At 34.5% G+C, this 17,552-nt stretch overlaps 1 protein-coding gene and 2 long non-coding RNA genes across 4 annotated transcripts; 2 read left to right on the top strand and 1 right to left on the bottom strand.

Moving 5' to 3' along the window:
• Nucleotides 1-7,554: 7,554 nt before the first annotated feature.
• On the top strand, nt 7,555-8,323 carry LOC110909467. Its single transcript, XR_002575383.2, has 3 exons — nt 7,555-7,789; nt 7,863-8,088; nt 8,192-8,323. It is a non-coding gene; the product is annotated as an uncharacterized LOC110909467 (long non-coding RNA).
• Nucleotides 8,324-10,815: 2,492 nt separating this feature from the next.
• Nucleotides 10,816-12,334, bottom strand: LOC118479499 (mitogen-activated protein kinase kinase kinase YODA-like). The gene is made up of 4 exons (XM_035974047.1): nt 12,152-12,334; nt 11,396-11,458; nt 11,126-11,286; nt 10,816-11,047 (listed from the first exon to the last, which is right to left on the bottom strand). Exons 1-4 carry the CDS (start codon nt 12,332-12,334, stop codon nt 10,816-10,818), a joined length of 639 nt encoding a protein of 212 aa, XP_035829940.1.
• Nucleotides 12,335-12,362: 28 nt separating this feature from the next.
• On the top strand, nt 12,363-17,229 carry LOC110910999. 2 transcript variants are annotated; one of them, XR_004860130.1, is made up of 6 exons: nt 12,363-13,048; nt 13,271-13,464; nt 15,989-16,125; nt 16,284-16,373; nt 16,455-16,582; nt 16,694-17,229. It is a non-coding gene; the product is annotated as an uncharacterized LOC110910999 (long non-coding RNA). The 2 variants fall into 2 exon arrangements; XR_002576648.2 differs by having other exon boundaries at nt 15,989-16,175.
• The last annotated feature ends 323 nt before the right edge of the window (nt 17,230-17,552 follow it).

The following is a 17,552-nucleotide window of genomic DNA, read 5'->3' as shown; positions in this document are numbered from 1 at the left end:
TAAGGGAGGGTTATCTTGAGAACAAAGATTTTTGTGAGAACACTAGGAACAATTTTCATCCATAGATCATCATAAATTAAGGGCTAAGATTAGAAAGGGTTTAAATGAGAAGAAAACTTAAATTAAAAGGCTAAAGGGGCTTTATTGTCAAAACCCTTCCAATCTTCCAGTCTTGAACACCTATCTCAATCACCAACACCTTCATCCCTAATCGAACATCATCATCGTCATCTCCAATCATGCCACCTTCTGCATCATCAGTGTTAATGAACTCGATGGATTGTCTTACCAAACTATCAATGATTTGCATCATTCATCAATTGAAGAAGGTAGAAATTTCGAGACTAAACCATTCCTACGTAGGGTTTCGAGACACAGTAACGTTCACGAGATTGTTCTTCCGTCAGTTATGGCTAGTTCTATTTCTTATCAGCAACGTCGTCATGTTGTAAGTGATCGAATATGTCGGATTTGGTTCTCGAATCTGTGTGGATTTGATGTTAGATTATCATGTTTTTAAGCAATTTATTGGCTGAATTTTTTATTTATGTTTGATAAGGTCTTATTTTTTTTATAAACTATATAAATGTAAATGCAATTTTAGCTCTGTTGTGTTTTTTTGGTAGACTATAGCTTGAAATTATCATAATTATACGTTCATGTGAGGCTAGTTGGTGCTTTAATGTGATTGGATTACTATTGTTTGTAGCTATAACAGAAATTGATGTTTAATTTTATGCAAATCGATGGCTAAAGTTTTGATTTTTTTAATAGGGCTCTGTTTGCTCTGAAATGTGCTATGTTGGTGATTAATTATTCTTAAGTAAATCAATGGCAAGAGTTTTGATTTATTTATAATCTGGTTATGGATCTCCAAATTGTATTGATTTGAGATATGGTTTTAAGCAAATTATAGGTAGAAATTTGATTTATTTTTTTAGTAAAGTTTTATTTTCTATGAACTTTGTTAAGTGGATATTAGCTTTTTTTAGCAAATCGATGGCATGAATTTTGTCATTGTTTTGTAATTCTCAGATATCTTTTATATTATTTCTATGATGTTATGTTGTTGTTCTTCAGTTTGGTAGACTTAAGTTTGGACCATTGAATGATCAATATATTCAAGTTGTAAAACTGAGTGTTTTTCACATTGTGTGTTTAGTCATAACTTTCTCTCTAATCATTGGGTTTGATCAATCTTTACGACTGTAACAGATATGTGAATCGTTTGGGTATAATTTCTGCATATGTAGATTAACATGGTGAGAGAAGTAAGGTCAACGAAACTTCAAGAAAGCACTACACGTGAAGGTACGTATTATAAATTAAGTTTTTAAAAAGTAATCATATATATGTAGGTTTACACATGTGTACATCATCATAATTAAGCTTAAAAAATCTATCAGCTTAGTAACTATTACACATGTGTAAATAAGATGTGCACATTGACACAACGGTAATAGAACAAATAAGTATGATTAAATAGGTGTAATTATGCAGTTTACACATATGTACATCATCATACTTCAGCTTAAAATATCTATACACATGTGTAAATAAGCTTAGTTACTATTGCATTTGTGTATTTAAGCAATTTACACATGTGTAAATAAGATGTGCAGATTGAAACAACAGTATTAGAGCAAATAAGTATGATTAAATAGGTATAATTATGGAGTTTACACATGTGTACATCATCATACTTAAGCTTAAAGATCTCTACACATGTGTAAATCAGCTTAGTCACTAATGCATTTGTGTAATAAGCAATTTACACATGTGTAAATAAGATGTGCACATTGTAACAACGACATGAGAACAAATTAGTATGATTAAATAGGTGTAATTATGTAATTTACACATGTGTAAGCAGGTTGTTTACACATTGTAAGTGAGCAGTTTTGCTCATTTACATATGTGTAAGTCATCCCGATTCTGAGAATTACAAAACAAAGAAGATATCTGAGAATTACAAAGACGTATGATTAAATAGGTGTGATTATGCAATTTACACATGTGTAAGTAGGTTTTTTACACACGTGTAGGTGAGCAGTTTTTATCATTTACACATGTGTAAGTCAGCCGGATTATTTGTTTAGGATAACAGTAAAAGCAAATGGCTTAATGGTATTTTACTTTTTTCACTTTGAACAGGAACATTTCAGAAAAATGGCACATTCTACTGTTGGTTGTAAAATGACAACGAGTGCTTTGGGAGGTCAGTTGTAGAAGACCATAAAATGATACGAAGATTGTACTTTAGAAAGCGAATATTCACCGAGAAGATGTGATCAAGAATTTCGTTTGAGAGAAAATGGCTAAGTATTTTGTTATGGTGCTTTCTGATGATCTGCAAAGTAGAAGTGATGTTACTAGATCTTGGTTCGTTGTTCGTACTGAAGTCTAAGACTGCTAAGATCCTACAATGAGCAGTGTGTAGCGATACAAAATTTGTGACAGATCAGCAATATACATTATGTTTTTAAAGCAGCTGACATATAATTTTTGTATGTGTCCTTGGTTCACCTGCTGTTACTCGAGTCCGGGAATAGGTCCTTTTCGCTGCTACACAAACACTGGAGCTGGCTACATCAGTTAAACAAGTTGAATTCCAGTGGGTACTTTTGGTGTCCGATATATTTAGGCTACAGCCCAACCCGGGTTTAAATTGCGTGGCTTTGAAATGGTTATGTCTAGGATTATGAAGACCCACCACAAGGGTATAGTGCTGATGAGTTTGGGCCCTTGCAGCGTGCTGGGCTCAGCTAGTAAGATGATGTTGCAGGCCTACCAGTTTGGTGGATGTGATATCTGGAAAATGTTGGTTTTAAAGGCCCACATATGGGTCGTTTGGATGCAAACTGGGCATTGAAACATCTCTGTTTTGCTTTCTCTGAAGTCCACTAAAAGGGATATGTGGGCTACTATTGAGGATATGAAGGCTGAGCTTTTTCGAAGTTGTCTAGGCCCGGGCTTTATGGTGTATTGGAAGGCTGTTTTTGTGTTATCTATGCTGGCGTGGACAAAGGCTGGAGCTGGTATACACAGCCATGACCTCGGTTCTCTGCTGAAGGCCCAAGTCGGGTCTATTATGCAGGCTCAAGTGGTCCAGTTTTAGGTTTATAAAATGCAACTGGTATGAAGGTCACGGCGTTGCTGATTAATTTGGGCCTTGGTTTTGTGACTCAGTTGAAGGCCCACGGTTGGGTTTTACAAGCCCAAGCTGGTTTGCTTCTGCCGCAGAAGCTAAAGGCCCATCTCTGGTTTTTTCAGATGTTCTTAGGGTCCAGTTAAAGCCTTGTTACTCGGTTTCTAAAGGCCTAAAGAAAGCGGATAATTTTTCATGGCTGCTTCAGTTTGGACTGGGTCACTATGTGTTGTCATCGGCAAGAAACCATCGGCGGAAAATACTTCTTAGGCATGCCTCGTGTTGCTCGGAACATTTATAATTTTGTAACATTGATAGGATAAGTGAGTGTATGTATATCACTCTAAGTCATGTTCGGTTCTTTCGTACCCCGAGACAAGGATGCATGGTTTCGTATTTTTGGTCCCCAAAGCATGCTTTGGGGATGATACGGGGGAATGCCCCCAAGATGGTGTAATTATTTTTTATGTGTTTATATAGTTTGCCGAGCGATGCCCTTTATCCAAAAAAATGAAAAGAGAGACTAGTTTCTATTTTGAATCATGACTTGTTTTCATGTTATCATGCGTACTGCGTGTTGAGGATTATGACTTTTGTTTCTATGTTATCGTTGACACTGTATCTAAAAGATTATATGACTTGTTTGGAAAACTGAATACATCTGATGTATGGATAATACTCTTTTGGTTAAATCCTACTTGTTGGTAAGTAAAATACTTGCTATATTTGCATAAAAATATAAATCGGAAGATTTTACACATATGTAAATCAGCTGCACATTATGTAAAAGAGACCCAAATATGTGACAGAGAATAGTTACACATGTGTAATTCTGCTGTACATATGTAAACGTACATCGAAAGATGACAGTGAATAGTTTACACATGGGTAAATCAGTTGCACATATGTATTACAAACAGAGAAATGTGATAATGAAGAGTTTACACATGTGTAATTTAGCTGCACATATGTAAAATAAACACATATATGTGATAGAGAATAGTTTATACATGACATGTAATTCAGCTGCACATCTGTTATACATACATAGATATGTAACAGTGAGCAATTTACACATGTGTATATCGTTACACACATGTAAAACTGAGACAAATATGTGATAGCGAACTATTTATGCATGTGTAATTCAACAATAGATATTTAAAACAAACAAAGATACGTGATGAAATATGAACCAGATTTGTTTATTACATGCATATTTCTATCTCAAATGTAACGAAATTCATTGTATAAACAAACCATAAAAATGAAGGTTAACATCATAATAATACATGACATTCACATATTTGTAGAACATACACTTACACATATGTACAATCAACTGTTACATATACATAAATATGAATAAACACATAATAATCCTTGCAGCACCATCAAAATTCTCATCCATCCGATGCAGCCTTGCAGACAACTTTTTCACTTCAGTATCACGTACGTACGTATACATATATGTCCTCGTATCTTCTAGCATTGAAATGGTCTTTTACAATAGTAGCATATGTCAAAAGTCTTTAAACATGACTTGTGTCGATTAACAATCATAGCTCTCGTTCACCAGTTATGCTTTTTCAGACCCCGCTAGTACCAATATGGTTTTCGCCACCGGCTAGTGACACTGAACAAATCTACACATGTGTAAGATCTATTACAAAAGAATAAATGAACTTCAGTTAAAATAAAAAAGGTTTGATACAAACTATCAGTTACATAAACATAATAAATTAGTTTAAACAATGTTTTAACTTATAGGATACTGAATTTATATAATGTTTTTGACCACTGGAACTTTATTTAAACTATGCAAATTAGAAGCAAAACACAAAACTCACTTTGGCATTTTAACAAACAGGTTGTGTGCATTGAGAAAGGACACCACAGTCTTTCTTTTCCATGCCCATATTTTATCCTTAAGTTCAACATATCAAGACATTTAATGGAAAAGAAGAAACAATTAACCAAAAACTAATCCTTTATCATCATCATCTAATAACCAAGTGCCAATTGTCAAGATTTCAATACAGGTCATAAAAAATACATCAGATAGCCACCTAAAATCAGTAAATCTACAATCACGATGATGAATAAACAATGAGTATGACTCAAAACTGGTCTGTAGAACCGCCTAATATTAAAATCCTTATTCACCAAATCACCCAAAATTGAGAAAACAAAACAACAGTTAGGTAAAGTTCAAGAGTCAAACAACAAATATACAATGGCAATTGTATAAAACTAACGAAAACAAGCGATTTAAACACAAACTTCAAAACAGAGATCGATTGATACCTGGCTTACACGATTCAAGCACTGGTCCATAAAACCCATAGATCGATTAGCTCATTCAATTAGATTTTATAAGCCCTGGAATCGTTGAAGAAATCAAACGAATGAAGAAATCGCTGAAGGAATCAGACATACGTGATTTCCTTATTTTGGTTTTGATGATAACGTGATTTCATTATTTGGAAGCTGATGATGTTTAAGTTAAATGGAAAAGGGGGTTGTATAATTACCAATTTAACCTTTTCATTAAAACACAAGAGATATAAATATGTGGCTGAGATTTGTTCTCATGATTCTCACAAAAAAATGGGTGTTCTCATTTAAACCCTCCCCTATATATATATATATATATATATATATATATATATATATATATATATATATATATAGGTAGAGGATCCTGTAAAAAGTGCTCAAAGTGTGAGAAGTGTATTATAACACTATATATAATACTATATAACACCATACAAATACCGTATAACAATATGTAACACCATATAATACCATATAACACTATGTAACACTATATATCATTATATAACAAATATAACACTATATTTGTTATATAATGATATATAGTGTTACATAGTGTTATATGGTATTATATGGTGTTACATATTGTTATATGGTATTTATATGGTATTATATAGTATTATATATAGTGTTATAATACACTTCTCACACTTTGAGCACTTTTTACACTATCCTTACTCTCTCTCTCTCTCTATATATATATATATATATATGGGGTATTTGGCCTAACTTTTATTTTTGTAGCTTATAAGATTATTTTCTATTATTTGATAAGCTCTTTTTTAAGTGTTTGAATTAGCTAATAGCTTATTTTCTATCATACGCCCTTACACAAATAAGCTTCTCCAATTTAGCTTATATAAACTAATAAGCAAAAGCTTAAAAAGCTAAAGCAAACACCAAATTAAACTTATTTTGTAAAAAAAAAAAAAAAGCTAAAAAAGTTACAAACTTCATTAAAAAAGCTAGGTCAAACACCCCCTTTATATGTTTGCACATAAATCCACTACTCATCTTCTTCCTCTCAACTATCCCCACTAGGGGTGAGCAAACTACACTACCCGGCCCGACCCGAAAATACTCGACCCAACCCGATACCCAAATACATCATATAATAGAACCCGAAACACGACCCTAAATCCAATCTCGGGTTTGGTTATTTCCCGAATCGGGTTTTCATGGTCCAGGTTTTTAAGACCGACCCGATATATAAAGTCTCCTTTGAATAATAATGTGTAAGAGCATTCACATCCAATTCCCTAAAAATATACATACATTCTACTAAAAAACAACTCCTATATCAATATATTTCCACTAAAAACAAATTTTTTTTCTCTCTCCTTCTTAAATAATATTTTTATACCTTTATCATTACATTTTTCTCTCTCATTCACTTACAACCACTTTCAATATATATTAAAAAATTATAATGGGTGAACAGTGTCCCTCTAAATATACAGATGAACAGTAACATTTTCTTTCTCCTTCACTCACAACCACTTTTTATACTCTTTATATTTTAAAAACCCCATACACTTATTTTGATTTCCAGGATTTGAATGCTCTAAGAGCATTCACATCCAATCCATTAAAAATATACATACATTCCACTAAAAAACAACTCCTATATCAATATATTTACACTAAAAACAAACACTTTTTCTCTCTCCTTTTCAATATATATTACATTTTCTCTCTCCTCCACTCACAACCACTTTCAATATATATTTAAAAAGTATAGGGGGGTGAACAGTGTCCCCCAAATATACAGATAAACAGTAAAATTTTCTCTCTCTTCCACTCACAACCACTTTTTATACTTCTTATATTTTAAAAACCCCCACACAAATTTTGGTGGTTTGGATGAGAATGCTCTAAACCCCTGGAAAAACAAATATGAAATGTACTATGTACCTGTAACTCAATTGAAGAAGAAAAAGGAAAAGTAAAATGCATCGATAAGAGTGGAGAGCGATGATGATAAATGAAAAGATGTTAACGTTGCGTGTAACCCTCCCTTTAACTTTGTCCACTGACACACACAAAGGGGTGTTGCAGAAACTAGCTTCAAAAGTGACTTTGTCCCAGCCACCACCACAGAATTGATCCCCACCACCACCGAATCCGGCCACCAGACCCCCGAACCACTACTACAAATTCTATTTGTTTGCGCGTTTGAGATTTAAAACTGCAATGGCTCTTTAGCCCTCTTTCATTCTCACAAATCTTACAGAGCCTCCTCCTTCTTGAGTTTTTTTTTTTTTTTTTTTCTTCAGGCCCGTCGGCGACAACCCTCTTCCTCCGGTGAGTTATTTTGTTTGCGGCTTTAGATGCAAGTTCCTATTGCTGATGCTCTATTTTTTTTTGGCATTTTCAGGTTCTAATCTTTTAACCCCATTTTCGATCTTCTTTCTTCATCCACATTTTTAGTGGAACCATGTCCAACACTGATCCGCATTCACCCTCGTATTCAACTGGAACCACACCAACGGTTCCAAAATTCCGGGTCGGGCTGACCTTTTGGCTAGCCATGGTTCACCCTGGAAGAAGGGTCGGTTGCTTGGTGGTGGCACGTATGGACGTGTTTTTCTTGGTTTCAACAGGTTCGTGATTAAATAATAGTATATTGACTGATTTCATTCATTGTTTGACTTTTTCACTTAATTGATTCTTGACTGTTTAACTTATTTGATTTATGAACTGCAGTGAAAGTGGAGAAATGTGTGCGATCAAGGAGATGACTTTAATCTAAGATGATGCAAAGTCTAATTAATGTGCCCAAGAGCTAGGGTAGGTAAGTCTTTTCACTACACCATTTATATTTATAAGGTTTTTTTTTCTTTTTTTAAAAATTGTTGGTATCAGTTGTAACGGGTTCCCTGGACCATGATAACTGAGAACAGAAATTAGGACAATTGAATATATAATCACAACAAACACTGCACCACTTCTTCATGATCAAACAAAGACAAAAACTGAATTTATAGAACTAACCGAAACAAACTGAACTTGAATAACTTGAAACTGTACGTACAAAACTTGCATTACAATGTTTGAATGTTGAGACCCTATTTATACTTGATGAATAGGTGTGATGATGGAGAGTTGCGTCGCCTGTGTCGATTCCAGGATAACCGTTCATACGGTTATATCCCATACACACACACACCGTTTCATAAACAACTCCAATACTAAACATACATAACCCTAATGGACTTCTAACTAATAACCTAATGTTTGATGGCCTTAGGCCCAAACCGAAAGTAATAAACATAAACAATAAAGTCTGAACCAATAACTAATAAACTGAAATCGTAAACGTCTTTGAATTCGGATGGCTTGATTATAATCTTCAAAAATCAATCTTTATCTTTTAGATGTTAACATTTATTCTTGATATTGGCATGAAATTGCCGTTTTAAGTCGTTTACGACATCCAAACATTGTACAGTATTATAGATCTGAGATGGTAATAAATCAATTTTCCTAAAATGAATGCACCCCATTTCTTCTTTATTTATCCCTTCTCATTGATTTATGATAACATTTTAAATATTCTAAAGATTTGGTATAAACAGGTGGATGACAAACCTCATATATATTTGGAGTATATATATCTGGTGGGTCTCTTTATAATATCCTTAATGAGTATGGCCCATTGGGTGACAGGCTATTCGCAGCTACACTCAACATATTTTATCGGGACTTTCTTACTTGCATGCTACCAATACGGTCCATACGTGAGTTTTTTTTTTGTTGTATCTTATGCTTTTATGTACTTATAATGCTAACATCACTTTTATGATGTTTTCTACTTCATATAAGGATATAAAAGGAGGAAACATACTGGTTGATCCCAAGGTTTAAAAAAACGGAAACGAGTTTCGAGGCGTTTTCCCTTCGCCTCACGAGGCGTAAGTATCGAGGCGGAACGAGGCGTAAGGCCGAGGCGGTATTAATAAATAAATATTAAAATTATATATATCATAAAATAATAATTACTAAACATCAAAAAAAGAGTTTTCTCTCATCAAATTCAGTAGTTAAAAACATAAAAAAGATTCAAATTTCATCAAATACTTAGACATAAAAAAAGCTATTTAAGAAAAGCACACATAGAGAAAAGAAATATAAAAAATATGTTATATTTTGGAAATAAATAAGATTCCACATATAAAATTAAAAGAAAAACTATTATATATGCCATTTAAGATCATGGAGCTAATAGTTAGTAGCAAAATTTAAGACTTACATGTTGTAAGTTTTGGGTGTGTGAATAAAAGTCTCAAAAAGTGGTAAATACTTTGTCCCACATTGGTGTGGGGACAAAGTGAGTGGATGTTTATAAGGTAAAGACTTTACTACTCTATTGTAGCTTTATGACATGTTTTACCACAAGTCCTACCCGCGCGCAGGGGGGGTGCAAAAATGAGTTTCTTAGCTGAAATTTGGTTGAACTCATGCGTGCCCGCACCTGCGGACACGAATGCAGCTCCGAAAAACCCGGGCCCGCGTGGGGCAGTTTTATACTCAACTCCAGTTCGATTTTTTGTGCCTAAAAACAAACGTACGCCTCGCCCAAATACGTTCCGCCTCGAACCGAAACTTGCGCCTCACTCCACTGAGGCGTACGTATTATTTCTGTCCCTGAGGCGCCGCCTCATACGCGTTTTTGCTCCGTTCCGCCTCGAGGCGCGCCTCAGTACGGACGCCTCGGCCTTTTTTAAAACCATGGTTGATCCTGATGGATGGGTAAAATTAACGGATTTCGGGATGGCAAAACACGTATGTCCTATAGATAACTTGCTAGGGATGAGCACGGTACCCGTTCGGTACCGGAAAAACGAGAAAGTGGATACCGGTACGGTACCGGTGTTTACCGGTGTTTTACCCGTAAATACCGGTACCGGTACTGAAAAACGGGGAAAGTAGGTATCGTTCTTGTTACTCTAAGTCTAATGCGTTCGAATGTTTTGATTGTACCATCGAAATCTTTCGTTCAGATAGTGACTACACGTTTCTTAGAGATTATCCAAGTGCTCATATGGTTTGATTTACGCAAATCGGTTCAGTGTTTTGCAAAGCAGTTCTCTTATTCAACACACAATGTTAGCAATCTGTCGTTTGGTCCTGACAACTGCAAAATGCAACAAGTCAAGAGACCAAACGTCAGATTGCTAACATTGTGTGTTAAATAATAGAACCGATTTGCAAAACACTGAACCGATTTGTGTAAATCAAACCATATGAGCACTTAATATTCTCTAAGAATCGTGTAGTCACTATCAGAACGAACGATTTCGATGGTATAATCAAAACATTCCAACGCATTAACCAGAACGATACCTACTTTCCCGTTTTTCGGTACCGGTATTTACGGGTAAAACACCAGTACCGTACCGGTATCCACTTTTCTCGTTTTTCCGGTACCGAACGGGTACCGTGCTCATCCCTAGCAAGTTATCTATACGACTTACATGTTTTGCCATCCCGAAATCCGCTAATTTCACCCATCCATTAGGATCAACCAATATGTTTCCTCCTTTTATGTCCCTATATGAACTAGTAAACATAATAAAAGTGATGTTGTTAGCATTATAAGTACATTAAAGCATAAGATACAACAAAAAAAAAACTCACGTATAAACCGTATTGGTAGCATGCAAGTAAGAGAGTCCAGATAAAATCTGCTGAGTATAGCTGCGAATAGCCTGTTCACCCAATGGGCCATACTCATTAAGGATATTACGAAGAGACCCACCAGATATATACTCCAAATATATACGACGTTTGTCATCCACCTGTTTATACCAAATCTTTAGAATATTTAAAATGTTATCATAAATCAATGAAAAAGGATAAATAAAGAAGAAAATGGGGTGCATTGATTTTAGGAAATTGATTTATTACCATCTCAGATCCATAATACTGTACAATGTTTGGATGTCGTAAATGACTTATAACGGCAATTTCCTGCCAATATCAAGAATAAATGTTTAACATCTAAAAGATAAAGATTGATTTTTGAAGATTATAATCAAGCCATCCGAAGTTCAAAGACGTTTGCAATTTCTGTTTATTAGTTATTGGTTCAGACTTTATTGTTTATGTTTATTATTTTCGGTTTGGGTCTAAGGCCATTAAACATTTGGTTATTAGTTAGAAGTCCATTAGGGTTATGTATGTTTAGTATTGGGATTGTTTATGAAACGGTGTTTGTGTATGGGATATAACCGTATGAACGGTTATCCTGGAATCGACACAGGCAACGCGACTCTCCATCATCACACCTGTTCATCAAGTATAAATAGGGTCTCAACATTCAAACATTGTAATGCAAGTTTTGTACGTACAGTTTCAAGTTATTCAAGTTCAGTTTGTTTCGGTTAGTTCTATAAATTCAGTTTTTGTCTTTGTTTGATCATGAAGAAGTGGTGCAGTGTTTGTTGTGATTATGTATTCAATTGTCCTAATCTTCGGTCTCAATTATCATGGTCCGGGGAACCCGTTACAACTGATACCAACAATTTTTACAAAAAAAGAAAAAACCTTATAACTATAGAGGGTGCAGTGAAAAGACTTACTTTGCCCCCTGCTGTTGGGCACATTATTTCGACTTTGCAAACAGGCAATAAAACAATAACTTCCATTAATAAATAGGCATACAATCAATCTTTCAGACGAACCCATGTTATTCGCGAACGGGTGCTCAAGAAGTTGAGTGGCAGTAGGGCGGTCTGACGGACTCCACTGCAAGCATTGTATGATGAAATTTTTACAATCATCCGAAAGATGGTCAAGAATTGCCGGGATTTGTTTTTTGACTGGAACCTTAAATATAGCAGTCATTTGACATACCCATAGAGCAAGAAAATAAAATAGTAAGGTTAACTGAATCAACCATACATACATAAAAAATAATGACTTATTTACTTACCCCTTGGTGGTTTACTTGTAGCCATTTCTATTAGGGGGACGGGGCGCCCCGTTATCATCCATCCACCACGTGTGGATTACCGTGGAACACCACCGCTGGTGGTTGTTTTCACGTGTGAATCCGACAACGCGTGGCCACTATCATGTGAAGAAGTTGCAAAATGTTGTGTGAGAAAAATTGTTGGGTGTGGTGAGTGATGGATATTTCCACTAAAATTTCATCACTAGTCATGCTTCTGCCACTTCGCTTGTGCGTAATTCAAGATAAGTGGAGCGACTAATCTATACTATATATAAAAGCATATAGGAAGGACTACTTAAGGTAATTTGCCACTTCCCTTAATGCATAATGTACAACCTCTAAAGCACAATATTCATTTACATTTCCCATTATACCCTCGCTCACACAAAACACGCGCCCAACAAAACCCTAAATTTCATTTCAAATTTCAAATTGACAGCCCCTTTTTCATTTTCGTTCTCTCTCTCCCTCAAAGATCTGGATTTGGATCTGTGGATCCAAAAGAAAAAAAGATGTGTTATTGATCTACAATATCAGAGTGGAATCAAAATCTTCATCTTCATCTTCCCACTTTTCACGCATCTAATTTGTTGGTGGTGTTCCAGGTTTGTCTTTTAACTCTTTTTATTTATTTATAAAAATCCCGTCATTCTTGGATCTTTGTAACAATGGTAAAATGAAATTAAGGTTTCCCCACTGATTTGGTGAAATGTTCTTCAAAGTTTGATGCTTTTTGGCAATTCTTAAAGGGTGGTTCTGTTTTGATTAAGAAAGATACCAAGAATTGTAGATTAGCCATTTTAATTTGTGGGTTGAGTTGGGTGTAGGTCAGAATGCTGTTTTAAAGCTTTGTTTGGAGGTAGCTGGGCTGCTGGGCATTGATGATAATTACATCTGGGACGGCCGCGGAAACAAATGAAGTAGTTGTAAAAGGAGAAATCCCAGGGATGAAAGGATTACGAGATGATGGTTATGCTAACTCTGAATTCAAGTGGCCATTTGGTTCTTCCCGAGGAGAATTGTGAGTTGTTTGTTTTGTTTCTTTAATTTTGTGGTTTATGGTGCTCATTTGTTGTTTGATTATGTGTTTTTGTCTGTTTTGTGGTGATTTGAGGTGGGTTGTTTTTTTATAATTTTTTTTGTTTTTGTGTAAAGAATATGTATATATATATATAAAGTATATTGTACATTACGGCTTAACGTACTTCACGTACAACAACGTGCGTGATTTGTTATATAACATGCGTGATTAATGTTTTCAATATGCGTGATTATTGTGTTTCAACATGCGTGATTTTGGATTTTTAAGTTATAACGTGCGTAATTACATGTCGTACGTGATGTACGTTAAGCCATAATGTACGTTAACCTTCCCCTCTCTCTCTATATATATATATATATAGGGGAAGGTTCATTTGAGAAGAAAAAGAAGAAATGACATATTGGTAAAATACTATTTCATTTATAACTCATATCATTAATTTTTCTCTCTTTAATTAATTAGTCAACTAATCATTAATTATCCTAGATATAATCTACAAAACCTACACATATCAAAATTTCCTTACATATACTCTACACATTATAGAATTTTATCCTACACAGTCGAAATATATACTACACACCTCGAAATATATCCTACACAACTCGTAATTTATCTTACACAACAAGTAATTTATTCTACACTTATATTAAGTTTTTTTTTTTTAATTTGGAAAAAGTATATATTTTGAAAAGGAGTTACAAATTTAATTTAGTTAGTTATTAAATTGGAAGAATACAAATTAATGATTTATGTAAATTTATCAATATACCCTTATATTAAAATTAAATGCAAATATTAAATGAAGTAAAATGAACCATTTTTATTGGTTGAAACTTCTTCTTTTTTGTTCTTACAAAAAAAATCTTCTCATTTGAACTCTCCACTATATATATATATATAGGGTAAGGTTCATGCGAGAACCACCATTATTGTGAGAACCGCGAGAACCAATGTGAACACAAAATAAAATCTAAAAAAAAATAAAAAAAAAACACTCAAAAATTTTTTTTTTAAAAAAATCGCTATATTTCGTTACCATAAAAAAAAATTAAAAAAAAAACTTTTTTTTTCGAGTAACAGTTATCCATGCACATGTGCATATGTATCATTACTTTGACAAATTCGGTAATACGTTATCATGAAGAGACAATTGCACTTTAATTTACAATACCATTAGTAATACACTACTTTTTACATTATCAATATTCAAAACGCACATGTGCATCATTAGGTATAACCATGATATAACGTGTTTTGGTACAAAAAGTTTGTGATTTTGAATGGAGAAGTAGGCCCATATACATATGTTTTTTTGGTTAGTTATATCTAGTGGTTGATGGTTTCGTTATAGTTGTCAATTTATGATGTAATATGTTGATTGGATGGTATAAATGGTGTTTACATACATGTAATAAAGTGAAAATATTGTTAATGGTATTGTATCATGGATGGTAGCAGGTAATGGTATTGTATTATGGATGGTAGGAGGTAATGGTAGTGTATTATGGATGGTATGATACAAGAAAGGGAAAGTGTATTCAAAGTAGTGTACCAAAACACCTTATTTAATGTTCATACATATAAATGCACATGTGCATTTCTAATATTGGTAATGTAAAAAGTAGTGTATTACATATGGTAGTGTAAATGAAAGTGCAATTGTCTAATATATGTAATAAATTACGGAATTTGTCAAAGAAATGACAAAAATGCACATGTGCATGCTTGTGTATTATGGATGGAATGATAGATGAAAGAGAAAGTAGTGTACCAAAACACCTTATTTCATGTTGATACATATAGATGCACATGTGCATTTCTAATAGAGTTAATTACATAGTTAGTCCCTGTGGTTTGCACAAAGTAACATACTTAGGTACTAATAGTTTGAAATCACATTCTAAGGTATTAACTTTTCATTTTGTAACGTTTGGAGGTATTAACGTTATTTATAGGTTTAAAATCACATTCTGTTAGTACCTAAGTATGTTATTTTGTGCAAACCATAGGGACTAACTATGTTAATACCCAAAAAGTTAATACCTCTAAACGTTACAAAATTAAAAGTTAATACCCTAAAAGGTGATTTTAAACTATTAGTACTTAAGTATGTTATTTTGTGCAAACCACAGGGACTAACTATGTAATTAACTCTTTCTAATATTGTTAACGTAAAAAGTAGTGTATTACACGTGGTAGTGTAAATGAAAGTGCAATTGACTATTATTTGTAACGAATTACGGAATGACAAAGAAATGATACATTGTACATGTGCATGGATAACTGTTACTCGAATTTTTTTTTATTTTTTTTATTAACAAAATATAGCAATTTTTAATTTTTTTGGGTGTTTTTTAGATTTTTTTAGGAATTACTGTTTGTGTTCACACTGGTTCTCGCAATAAAGGGTAGGGATCCTAAGAGAAGTCCACCCTATTTGAGAAACTTGAGAAGCATTCTGGACCACACATTTCCCTAAGCTTTTTGACCGCCATTACAGAGTGCAATGAAGCTTTAAAGGAAAATTACAAAGAAAAAGAAAGAGAACTTAACGTGTTGACTAACGAGATCCAGGAGGTTCTTACAGCGGGTGACGACGCACTTGAAGACGCGTTAAACGATCTTGATAATGTCACTGTATGTGAGCATGTTTTCATGGCTAGATTCCTACAGATCTTATATTCATGGTGCGCTTTTGGCTACCATATCCAAGGAACTTGTGCAACCCTTTGCTAATTCTTTTTTACCCATTTTTTTATTAGTTTTATGACCTCTGTATACACCTATACACGCAGGGAGTCCACATAACAATCTAGAAGTAATTTAAAGATACAAGTGCTTAAAAAATCTTACCATGGGTTACATACAAGTTAAAGGGTTACCCGGTAAGATTTAGAATTCAAATGAAAATGCAGAATCTCACTGTTTCCTGTTCTTATGACTATCATTATGCTTTTCAATCGCAGCATAGGACTACGTGTGGACGCGTCAATGCCGGAGACTACTCAGTCAAAGCTGATCAACTTAGTGTACAAACGGATTGGGTTAAACAAGGTCAATGTCGGTCAAAAACAGAAATGAAGCATACGTGGAGGTATACTTAAACCTGGTAACTCAATTATTTCGTATTTTTATGGTTTTGAGGTTGTATTTTTGGTGTTTTTTATGGTTTTGAGGTTGTTGAAGACTGATGAGGTGATTTCAGGTGATGGTAGCGGCCGCCGGCGGCGAACACAAGCTTTGGGTACCATAGGGGTTGCTAATGGAGATAGGTCCGATTAGGTACATACGACGGAGGATCTGTTGAGAAGGTTTGAGAGTACTTCATCTACATTTTCAGATTATTGTTAATGAAAAGATTATTGACCAAGATGATAGTGATGATGTCAAGCTACAAACTTTTGATGATGTAAGCATTCTTTTTGCACCCCCTGAAGTACGGGACATGGTGCTTTCGTGTGGTTCGGATCAAACAACCTCAGATCCAAGCAACGCAGAAGAAGTACAGTTTGTTGAGAAAAAAATGGCCAATATTGAGTACTCTGAGCTGCATGCAGAATGCCTACATCAAATGAAATTTGCAGATTGTGAGTTGTGGGCCACTGAGTTTCGACGGGTGGCATCCGATTTACATTCACAAAGTGATAATAATACACCAGAGGGTCATAACGCTGCTCTAGATGCCCTGTTATTGGCTGCAGAGTCTTATGTTAATCCTTTCTTTATGGTGTCATTCAAAGATGGTCCTAAGCTTATTAATGCGAATAACACAGAAATCAGAAAAGTTTTGGAAAAAAGCGACAGTAATTTGGAAACTATAGCTAATGTCTAGAAAGCTGAACTCTGAAGTCTCTCTCCCCCCCCCCCCCCCTTACCGTATAAGTGGTACAAGGAGTGGGTCAAGCGAGTTGTGTAACGGCTCAAATGGGTAATCTTTTGTATGAGCCAGGTTGACCCGCAAATTTTTTAGTCCATTTTTAATTGGTGTGTTAAACGTGATTACATTAACTGGAATTTGACAATAGTATATGTGAAGAGGTTATTTGCAAGTCAAATAACATCGT

This window comes from Helianthus annuus, chromosome 6 (assembly GCF_002127325.2).
Source record: "Helianthus annuus cultivar XRQ/B chromosome 6, HanXRQr2.0-SUNRISE, whole genome shotgun sequence".
Taxonomy (NCBI): Eukaryota; Viridiplantae; Streptophyta; class Magnoliopsida; order Asterales; family Asteraceae; genus Helianthus; species Helianthus annuus.
The sequence above is the reverse complement of the archived record's forward strand: the minus strand, read 5'-3'. Positions and strand labels throughout refer to the sequence as shown.